This window comes from Seriola dumerili, unplaced genomic scaffold, assembly GCF_002260705.1.
Source record: "Seriola dumerili isolate Sdu_G_001 unplaced genomic scaffold, Sdu_1.0 BDQW01000169.1, whole genome shotgun sequence".
NCBI classification, from domain to species: Eukaryota; Metazoa; Chordata; class Actinopteri; order Carangiformes; family Carangidae; genus Seriola; species Seriola dumerili.
Window position 1 is genome coordinate 134,509 of NW_019174424.1, and position 11,544 is coordinate 146,052.

The window sequence follows — 11,544 nt, forward strand, 5'->3', positions numbered from 1 at the left end:
TTTGTGGTTCTCACTCCAACTGTACCAACAACATTGGAGCATTCTTCTGTAGCTGTCTGAATGGATTCAATGCAACAGATCCAGCATCACCACCTGGAAGTTCCAACCCATGCGCAGGTACAATTTTGTCTCACTGTCGAGCTCAGATTAGTGTATCTTTCCGCTGCACTGCAGTGGCATATTTGTGTTATACAAGTTGCGACTCCAGTTGATTTTTTTTTCTTTTTATAGATATTAACGAGTGTCTTGAGAATATCTGTGGAGATGATGGGACCTGTGTCAATAACCCAGGAAGTTTTGTGTGTGAATGCAATAAAGGCTACCACCTTGAACCCGATGCAACGCCTTTTTGCCAAGGTGTGTTTACAGTAATGTTACACATAACCAGATGATAAAGACTAGCTTTTTTGTCATGTTCTCTAAGCTTTTACTCAACACAGCTACCAATAGTACACTTCTATTGAATAAAGTGTTGTAATGTAATGCATTTGTGAATGCATTTAAGAGCAATTATAGCCCTTTATCCAAGAAAAGAATTGAGGGGAACTGAACTTGGCTGTAGATACTTGAAGATGTTTCACCTCTAGTCCAAGAAGCTGCTTCAGTTTTAACTGACTGACTGTCGGGTCGTTATCAAGGCAATTGGTGTGACTTGGTTTGTTAATCGTTCGTGTCGTTGGAGTCACATGAAGCCAAGTGTGAATGGTGTTTAAATCTTCTGGGAAGGGATGAAACACATTTCTCAGTCCAAAAACTCCAATGACTGTCGTGGATGGATGAATATTGGATAAAAGGTGAAACGTCGAAAAGTATCTGCCACCAAGGTCAATTCAACCCTTCATGGACAACCATGAACTAGATGACTGAGAATCTTCACAGACATATAGCATTTAGATTTTTTTTTTATCTTGGATTAAAACAATGTCCTGACCCTTTTTTCCACGCCAACTGTGTTCACTGTTCCTCCGATAGATACTGATGAATGTTTTAACTCCACCATCTGTGGCCCTGACTCTGATTGCACCAACACACCTGGAGCTTATACCTGCGCTTGTCAACTGGGTTACAAACCAACTCAACCAGACCAGGACCCCAGCGAGACCAACATCTGTATTGGTATTTGCACTGATGGTTTTCAGATGCAAGAGGTTTTTCAGCGTCTAGGAACAGATGGAAAACTGCAAATCAATTTTCAGATTGTCTTGAAAAAAAGTCATAGACAAAACCATTACTTTATTGTTTCATTTGTGTATCTTGTACTTGGCAGATGTTGATGAGTGTGTAAAATATTCTACCATCTGTGGTCCCAATGCCAACTGCACAAACTCAATCGGATCTTATGTCTGCACCTGCTTCCCTGGTTATCGGCCAATCAACCCAGGCGTGATTGCCAGTATATCTAACCCATGCACAGGTGTGTGTGCACTATTGACTTATGTGACTTATGATTTTACTATTATACATGTTACTTTCATGTGTATGTGTTCTCTTTCTCTACAGATATAGATGAGTGCAGTGAGACACCAGGATTATGTGGTAAACAAACTGTGTGCACAAACGCACCAGGGACCTTCTATTGTTCTTGTCCAGAAGGATTTTACCCATCAACTGGAATTGTGTGGAGTTTGGGTGTTTCATTTTGTCAAAGTAAGCTTTGGATGCAATTGGTTGCAGTACGTACAGTATACTGTCATTTTCTGAAGTGGTGAAAGACCTGTACATGCTTTTTACACTGACTTTTACACTGACTCAACAGGTCTTCAGCAGATTCTAGATGAGATAAAACCCCCCGAGGTAAATATTATCAACAAAGTGGCATTGTGGAGAAGAACAATCTTACTAGCCAACCAATTTTGCAAACACAAAGACGTGTAAGGTGATGCAGTATATCACCAAAAAACAACAAAAATGAGCAGAATCAAATTTAGGTTTCATTGCTTCATCTTATGGATAGATCCAAGTTACCCAGGACACAAGTTAGTTAGCCTGACAAATTACTCATGCCTCAATAAAATCTAGAACTTACACAAATACATATTTTTAATAATGACACCTTTGTGTTGTTAGCATTCAGTATGCAACAGTGACTTTAGAGGGGTACACAGCTAGAGACTGGGTCATTCACCACACACAGATGCACTAAACCACTACACTTGTAATGTGAGTAGGCAGATATGAAAATGTTGGGATATTTCATGTTGCTCAAATATTAATATCATTTGCCACAAGATATAAAGGTTTAAATATTATACGCTGCAAACTAAATTCTTTTGCTGTTGTATTTCTCTGCAGGGGCAGACAAAAGAGAGAGCTTTTCTTGGCAACATGGATCAACAACTGAAAGACAATGAAGGCATAGTCTTACCAGAACCGGTAAGTGCACAGCAATGAGTGGTGGTCCCCCACTAGAAACCTTTGAAAAGGAAAACTGGTGAAATTGATCAGTTATGACCGATTTCATGAAGATGAAGATCTCTACACTCCAGCGCTTAGAAACATGGATTTCCTGAAGTGTGCAGAGCTAGTTTCACATAAACTGGAAATTAATTCAACTCTGCCTCTCTTTCTTGTGCTTTCTCTGCAGACTGTGGCAAACAGCTTCTCAGCATCTATGGTAAATATTCCGTAAATAACCTGAATCGCTATAACTGTGTTGCTTTTGGGGGACGTTTTTTTTGTGCTACGTTGTGTTTGTATCACCAGCCAGGTCAGTTCTTTATCACAAGTATTTTAATCGTTACAGGAAGTGTCAGGCGTTGGACCACGTGCCAAGTCAATCACAGTGAGCAGCAAAGGCGACGGGGAGACCGGCAGCGTGATTCTGGGCATTTCAGACCGTTTAGTGTCTGCGATGGTGCAGCCAGGTCAGAACCAAACCAAGACAACCGTGAGGAGTCCAACAGTGGGTAAGACAGGTTCATCTTACTTCAGTGTAGACATTTACTGTATCTGGACTGGGTGGATATCAAATCAAGCTATTGTATCACTAATCTGCGTGTTAGATTTAAGCCTCGAAACTATCGGACCAGGAAACATCAGTGGCGAGAGCTCTCTTCTCTCGGCTAATAGAAACAGCATGCAGATCAACCTGGAAAGTCTGGCTACGAACAACAATGGTGAGAAAAAGCTCATAATCAAAAAAAGATGATGGGAATTACAAAAGTATACATGTTTTTTTTTTAAAGAATCATACCTGCAATGTTGCATCCATGTATACTACACATTAGGTACAGTATATTACCCACCTTTTTTAAAATAAATTTTTGCCATAGTAAATCACCCTGCACAGACTTAACCTTAACTACTTTTATTTTGTCAATTTTATGTTATCACTGTGTGCTTAGGAGAGATTCATTTTAAAGTTAACTCTCAAACAGTAGATAAACTGAAGAAAACAAGTGTCACCATACACAATATGACATACATATTCACAACACTAAAACTGACTGTATTGTAAAGTGGTATTTTAAGGTGTTTAAAAGTGTTGCTCATCCTCACAATGTGTGCATTCCCAGGTTCTGCAGCAGCTGCCTTCATGACATTAAATGGGATGGAGAGTCTTCTTAGCCACAAATACTTTGAAACAGAGAACAGTACAGAAATGTACTCAGATGTTATCACTGCAATCTTGCCCTCATTGAACAACACCAACCTCACAGAGCCTGTCAACTTTACCATCTATCACAAGAAGGTGCAGCCCAAATTTATTTATCCATCTAGGTTTGAAGATAAATATGTTTTAAGATAACATGTTGCCTGTGATCTTACAGCATATCTAAAGTTGTTTGTTTCTCTGGTTCCATCAGGCAGTACCTGAATCTGGTTTGGTAACCTGTGTGTACTGGGAGGACAAAACACAGGAGACAGCAACGGAAGAAGGAAGTGAAAAAAGAGGAGAAAAGACTAAGACTATGCGTTGGTCAGTAGAGGGTTGTTGGGTTGCACACACTAATGAAAACTACACAGTGTGCAGCTGCTCTCATCTCTCCACATTTGCCCTCATCATGCAGATAGGGGAGGTATAATAGATTTGTGTGTGTGGATGTGTATTTGCTAATGCAGGTTCCCACACCCGACATCAGGCTGATCACAGCATATGTTTGCACTATGTGTCTTTTGGCTTTTCAGCCTCCACCAGAGGATCCTTTCTTAGAGTGGCTGAACCGGGTGTGTGTGATTTTCGGATTATTCTTCTTTGCACTGGCCATCCTCACCTTCCTCCTGTGTAGCTGGAACCCCAAGATCAACAACACGGCCCGTCTTCACCTCTGTATCAGCCTTGCCTTGTCTCATCTACTGCTGCTGTGGAATGACAGATATGTTGAACAAGAGGTACAGTGAGATTAAGATGCGGGTTGTTGTTATTGTTGTCAAAAAGACTAAATGGGCCCTCACACATGCATTTTATAGGGGTCAAACTAGAACAAAAAATTATCTGCTGACAGTGTTAACAGTTGTGCATGAAGTTTGGAGAATAAAAGAAAGAAGAAAGCATTTTATTGGTTTCAAGATTCCTCTTCCGTGTTTCCACAGTTGGCCTGCACCGTCATGGCCGGGCTTCTCCACTTCTTAGTTGTTGCCAGTTTTGTGTGGATGCTGCTGGAGGCCCTGCAGCTCCACCTGCTGGTCCGAAGGCTCTCTAAGGTGCAGGTCATCCAGAGAGATGGCCTCCCTCGGCCAATTCTCTACCTGATTGGCTATGGGGTTCCATTTGTGATCGTGGGTATTTCTGCACTGGTGTATTCTGATGGATATGGTGCTACTGAGGCAGAGGTGTGAGTAGCATACACAGTGATACACATATTGGTTGTGTCTTTACGATAAATTTTTATCCTCTGTACTTAAATGGATTTTTAGCTTTATAAGTCTGGATAATGGTGTGTAATGTGTGAATTACAGGTGCTGGCTGTCACAACAACGCAACTTCAAATGGGCTTTAACAGGACCAGTGATTACTGTCCTTGCAGTGAGTCTATTAGCGTGTTATAGTATAAGCAGCTGCAATGAGGGATAATAAGGACACCTCAAAACTCATTCTAAATGTGTTTCCTCTGTTAGCTTAACTGCGTCTTGTTCTGTGCTACTTTATGGAGTCTGAGACCCACCTTGGCCAACATGAAGAGTGATGTCTCTCAGTCCAAAGATACAAGGTGAGTGTGTGTGTGTTCTTCATTTTTGTTCGACCATTAACTACAAAGTGCAACAAACAAAGTACACTGTATCTGTTTAATCAGAAAAAAAGCTGTTTGATTCTAAGTGCAGAGTGACTGAGTAGTTGGCAGCTACTCTGCGCTCACTTTGTATTTGTTTGGTTTGCAGATTGATTGTGTTCAAGATCCTGGCCCAGTTTGTCATTCTGGGCTGTACCTGGCTTCTGGGCCTGTACCAGACAAACCTTTTTTTTCAAGTCCTTTTCATAATCCTAAACTCCCAGCAGGGCACCTTCCTCTTCATCGTCCACTGCCTGCTCAATAAGGAGGTAAACTCTTTATGCAGTTCAGTGATATTTTTTCACAGAGCACTGCTACTAACTAATGACAGCAATAACAGTAGCCCTCTTTCTTATTCATAGCATTAACACATGACTCTTAACAAGTTGTATTTCTTTGTATTTTCTAGGTTAGAGAGGAATACATAAAATGGCTGACCTGTTCCTTTAACAAGCGGCGAGAAGAAGGATCTGTGGTGAGTTTTAATAAGGAAACAACAACGCATAATATCAGGAGGCGTTTTAATAATTGTGAAACGTTGACAATTTTTTAGCTATAAATCTTTCTCTTTTTGAAATGCCTTTGTTGCCTTTATATGACTATCAAAACCACAAAGACACAAAATAGTATGCTGAAGAAACAAAATAACCCTCCACACTTAGCATTTCCATTACAAACACTGGGTGATCCCAGGAGTGTCTGCATGTGAATTGTATACAAGTCACTCTACAAAAAGTCTTGTGTTTTCTAATAGAAATTGTATATTTTTGTTTTAAAATCTCTGTCTGAAATGATAATTGGTGTAATGTTGTATGAATTTCCCTCGAACCATCCAACATAAACAATGTATTTCAACAGAAAGATGCTCCGTCAGTCTCGGAGGACTTGGACAAGGCTGGAGACCAGACAGGCTAATGGCGAGGAAATAAGTATGGCAAAAGGACCAGGAAGAGAAATGCAGGCCTTATTCAGTTTTCAACCATTCAGCTGTATCTACTATGATTTTTTTCTGTCATTTTGTGCTTGGGATGGTGTTCACTTGGACACAACACAACAATACCTGATCATCATCATTGCCGTTATTTTCCTTGTTCAATGCAGGTTTCTTCTGCTTTGTTATATAGGGCACTTCTTTCATCATTTTATTGTTTTGAGTCCATAATAAATTTCTGCTGCATCAATCATTTCTCATTTGTTTATGTCCTGACAAATACACAACTCAAGGTCCAGCAAATACTGATCTGTGTGAACCTTCTCTGTGACTGTGTTTGCGGTGTGTTGATGTATGTGGTGCGTCGTGTAGAGCTACACTCAGGGGCGCCGTAAAGGGAGGAAAAGTTAGGACAATTCTAAGGGCCCATGACTGACAGGGGGCCTCCCAAGAAAATAAAAAAATTTTTTTTTTTTTATTTACCTTTGGTGAGGGGGCCCAATGTGATATTTTTTCATGGGGCCCAAAATCCCTGGCGGCGCCCCTGGCTACACTTCACCTAAAGCTCAAATTTGTTGGTGGTGTCTCTGTAGTGTTAACATTGTTCACATTGTAACTTTGAAAATCTGGTTTCACTTTCAGAACAGAGCATGGTTATAAAAGTTACAAGACTTTCAAATAATTAGATAAGTATTTGCAAATTGCTATGCCAAGTGGTCAGCCACCTGGGTTAGCTGTATTGGACTGCCCTAATTAGGCCCTAACGCTGGGAACACACTGCCTGCGTTGCATGAGCGTGGCGGCTGACATCACTGAACTGCTGCGAGAACCACGCGTGTGTTCACACTGGCTATGTCTCTGCTGCTGCCAGCTCTATCTTTTGGAGGTTCCTTAACCTATAACTTATTAATGAATTCCTGACTTTTCTTTTCTTTTTTTTCGGCAAAGCACGTCACTAAAAGGGCACTGTCTCCACATGCAGCTGCTAAAATGGTTAAAAAAATATATACTTCTATTTTTTCATGTCTGTATCATGTTCAGATTCAGCCTACACATTGACTATTGACTATTTTCTCTGTTTAATTTTGGTAGAACATGCGCGCGGCACGCATGAAAAATAGGCACTCTGACCTGTTAACATGCGCGCTAAAATGAAAATCCGCAAGTTCCGCAGTTGCCATGTTCACGCCACCCATCCGATGTGTTCCTGACCTAAGAATTCTGCCCTGAGCTCACGGTACACTCTGAGCAAGGGTCTGGTTTCTCTGCTGTTGTACGGATTTGATCAGAAATGTGTGGTTTCAATGTATGGTGTGAAGCCTCTACCGTTTAATACTTTTTTTTGTTTGTTTGTTTCATAGCACCAGATATACTGTATGTACATGACAGAACATACAAACAGAGAGTAGTTACAGCCTTTGCCTCCGCGGTTTGCATTGTAAACAAAAATGCAAAATTGTAAAACCTGAGCAAAAGTTGAATGCATTCCAGATGACTTGCTGCCAGGATGAGCATTACCCAAATGAACTGACACAGAAGAACAACTTGAGCAAGGAGAAGTGTTAAATACTACAGTCATCAACAAGACTGACAAACATTAACCGGAATTGACAAACAAGAATTTATATATAAATAGACATCTAACAATAATAACTGTAAGTGCACAGTAGATAGTATTGGATACAATGGTATCAATTGGTACACTCTTTGAACAGGTAAAAAGTCCAGTAATGATGACCATGATGAAGGCCATAGGCCGAAACGTATGGTCTGGTAATGGATCGCCGGGGGGATGAAGTATTTTTGTAGGCTAACCCGGATGTTAGCTTCACCCTGCACAGTTCCCTTGAGAAAAAGCCAGTGGGATTTTTACATGAGCGTTTTGGATTACTTTAGAAAAACAAAATTCATGATACTTGCCTTAATACAATCATTAGAAGTAAAAAGCTAATGTTAGGCAATAAAGACTTCGGGCCAATGGAACCGGAAGTGCTAAAATGCTAACTAATTTGGCGTCAGGTGTCAGGACTCATTCCTGCGACACTTTGTTTAACCTCACCACTGATATCATTTGTTCAGATTATATTCTCTCAGTTTCAACTTTTCTTTATAAATTGGTCTACAAATCTTTTCCTTACATGCACAAACTTGAATTTCTCATGCAGATTTATTTTACAGGTTTACTAAGGTTATTTTTACAACATTTACAACAACAAACTTTGAAATTATTTGTAGGCTACAAATCACTTTACAAGTTCAAAATCTCGTTGACCCTATTGACCCCATACTATTTTGCGGGATTTTAACATCCTTTCCCTGAACTTTTCAGCTCCACATTTGCATTTTTTTTAGCTTGGTCACTGAACATGATCGGCTGGGGGAGGGCCACATATGGACAGTGTTCGTTCATTGAACGTTTTCATGTTTTTTGTTAATGCTAAACTGAACGAATCAGTTTACAAATGATGAATGTGAGGGCTGCTCACATTTTACAACACGCCGCATGACATCTCCACAGACACGGCCCAGCATGGCTGGTGCTAGCGGTACAGACGGTTTTAAATGTAACTCATGTCTGTGATTCTTCAGTGGTATACTATAATTCACTTAGTTTGAGAGTGGCAATGATTTGGGGCTGGTGATAGATGGGTAGAGGGAGGTTCTATTGAAAAAGAATAGCAGCCTATCTATTTAAAAAACAAACAAAACAAAAAAAATGCGAACTAATTAATTTTTGTAACTGTGAACTTAGTTCAAAATTTAAAAAATGAACTATGAATGTGAACTAGTTCTTTTTAAGTGTGAACTGGCACCACACTGCAAATGGAGATGCCGGACACAGAACCACATCTTTTACACCATCAAATACATGTGTATCCTGTAGCGCCCCCATCTGTGCCTGGGGCTAGGGTTTAGTTAGACCTATTTCCATAGCACTGTGTCACCACTGGATAGGGCTTAGTTCAGGTTGTGGTTAGACATTGCAGAGATAACTAGTTTGGTTAGGAAAGGGTCGAGACCAGGTTAAGGTGAGAGGAAACACATGCAACATTAGCATATCTTAGATAGAACAAATACACGGGCCGAATATCCACCATGGACAAGGGAAGCTGACACCTACTGTACCAATATCTATGTGCACAATACATATGTGACACAGTAAACAAAACAAAGAATATGGGCAGCATTAAAATCTTGTTTAATTAAACCTTGGTACATCTGTAATAGAGGTGCTTGGTGACTCCATCTTTCTCTTTCTTTGAAGTGGATTTGCATTGTTTTTTTGGGGGGTTTTTTTTGCATGCGCACCAAACCTTTTAAAAACATTCTTTTGGGTGCTTTGCAAATTTTAGGATGCAGACGTTGGACAGTCAGACTTGATGAGCACATTTGATGTGGGATTCGTCACAATGAGCTACTGTGCAGCGTTACTTCTCCTGGGTGAGCGAATTTATGTTTCATATAGACAACAGATGAGTGCTTCCATACTTGTAACTTTAAGTTAATTTATTCGACTAGTCCCCATGAAGTTAATTCAAAATCTAGTTTGAAAATAAGTTCTTGCACAAGAAAAAACAACAATTCAGACCTTTTTTGGATCAAAGTTTTGTTTTTGCCTTGAAAGGGATGTGTTCTGTTATAACTCATGCTTTATTTTAATTTTAGAGAGACACTTTAGCACTTCATGGCACCTGAACAATTAAGTACTTATAACTTTGGAGGGTGTCTGTCTAATTCTACTTTACTTTATTGGTATTTCATTGATATATTGAGAGGAAAAATTATTTAACCTGCATAATAACTTGTTAAAATATAAAGGGCCATATAAGGGGTGCAATTGTTTTTTGTTTTTTTTGTTTTTTTTTTTAGGTTAGGGAGTTGTCATTTAAATTAGAGATGCAATTGTTTTCAGGACATCGATTATTATTTTCCATAACATTGTCTCATTTTTGTTTTAGGTTTACTGGTCATCCCTGTGACAAATGGTTTTCCCCCTGGTATGAATGATGTTTACTTAAGGCAAGACAAAATGTTCATCTAGCTATATTGAAACAATCATAATGTCATTGCAATTGTTTGCCGTCATGCAGGTTCTTGTGATGGATACAGCAACATAACGGAACCGTGGCGAAACCAAGCATTTGAATCTACTTCATTCGCTGGCTTTCCCAAAGATGATTTGGGGCTTCTTAATGAATGGTGGCGTTTCACAGGGATTGGAGGAGACAGAGTTATTCAAAGTTGTCTTACAACCAATCGTGGTGGCACAATGCGAACTATTCATACTTTGGTTGTGCCTTCGAGTTCTGATTCTGTGAACCCAACATCAGGGTATGCATATGGTTATTACAGTAGTTGTTATGGCGTTTACTTGAACATAGACGTGGCCCTCTGTCCTGGAGGATTCTTCGTGTACCGACCAACAAGTCATACTCTCGACTCCATGGGATACGTGACTTGTGAGTAGTGACTAATTGTTTAAATGCGTTTTTTTTTTTTTAAACTTTTCTGTCAACATGTAAAGCCTGGTTTAATTAAATTTCTTTGAAGTGAGAACATCTTCAAATGCAAAAACGCCCGTTACTTAGAAAGTGGCAGAAACTAAATTCAATTCCCAACTAACAATAAGGGCTATATCGATATGAAATTATATTTATTAAGAGTCGAGGTATTTTTCCTTTTGGATGTAAGGTCTCTGATTTGACAGGTGTGTCTTAATTTTTTTTTTTTTTTTTTTTTTGAAAATTGTGTTATATTGATTATCCTGTCACAAAAACTTGGGTACAACTGGGTGATACAGCTGTGAATGACAAAGATTTTGTATTGTGATCAATTCATCTTCAGAGAATGCTAAGAGTTGAAGTTTTCATATGTGTTTAATAATGCAAAAGTTGCTACACTGGACATTGATGGCTACTGACAGTTATCAGTGATCTGCTCAACCGTCACAATATAATAATTTTCAGCCCTGACTTACACATAACAGGAGCTAAGAGATCTCGAAGTCAGTTTTAAATCTTAACGTTGTAGGGGGGAAGTATCTTTCAGATGAAAACCAAAAGAATAGGTGCACTTATAAGTCATACATTGAATCAAAAGTTGCATCTCAGGTGAGAGGCCATAAATCGAGGCAAGATGGTCAATACTCAGACTCTCTGGGACAGAAGAAAATAAGAACTTTGATGGTGCTTCTCAGGGATCGGAGGAGATAGATTTGGTTTAAATTCCACTTGTATTTCCAACTACTATATGATAATCTTGGTTACTGTAATGGTGTATTGTAATCTACATGTACAAATCATTAAAACACTCATATGTTACTATAGCTAATTGTTGCAGTCCTATGTTTTCAGTCTATTTAACAGCAAAAGAAATTTTGCCCGCATCTCTGTTTAGATCATC

The 11,544-nt window shown here is 39.4% G+C and overlaps 1 protein-coding gene across 1 annotated transcript; it reads left to right on the forward strand.

Moving 5' to 3' along the window:
* The first annotated feature begins 2,325 nt into the window (after positions 1-2,325).
* Positions 2,326-6,327, forward strand: LOC111227255 (adhesion G protein-coupled receptor E3-like). Its single transcript, XM_022752690.1, has 12 exons — positions 2,326-2,373; positions 2,585-2,614; positions 2,744-2,864; positions 3,516-3,691; positions 3,807-4,019; positions 4,129-4,332; positions 4,534-4,775; positions 4,900-4,966; positions 5,059-5,150; positions 5,320-5,479; positions 5,620-5,685; positions 6,069-6,327. Exons 1-12 carry the CDS (start codon positions 2,326-2,328, stop codon positions 6,123-6,125), a joined length of 1,476 nt encoding a protein of 491 aa, XP_022608411.1. The 3' UTR covers positions 6,126-6,327.
* Positions 6,328-11,544: the final 5,217 nt, after the last annotated feature.

Coding starts and splice junctions, on each gene's coding strand:
- LOC111227255 (XM_022752690.1), top strand. CDS start 2,326: ATGGATCAACAACTGAAAGACAATGAAGGCATAGTCTTACCAGAACCG. Junction 2,615..2,743: donor ACAGCTTCTCAGCATCTATG/GTAAATATTCCG, acceptor TAATCGTTACAG/GAAGTGTCAGGCGTTGGACC. Junction 4,020..4,128: donor TCATCATGCAGATAGGGGAG/GTATAATAGATT, acceptor TTGGCTTTTCAG/CCTCCACCAGAGGATCCTTT.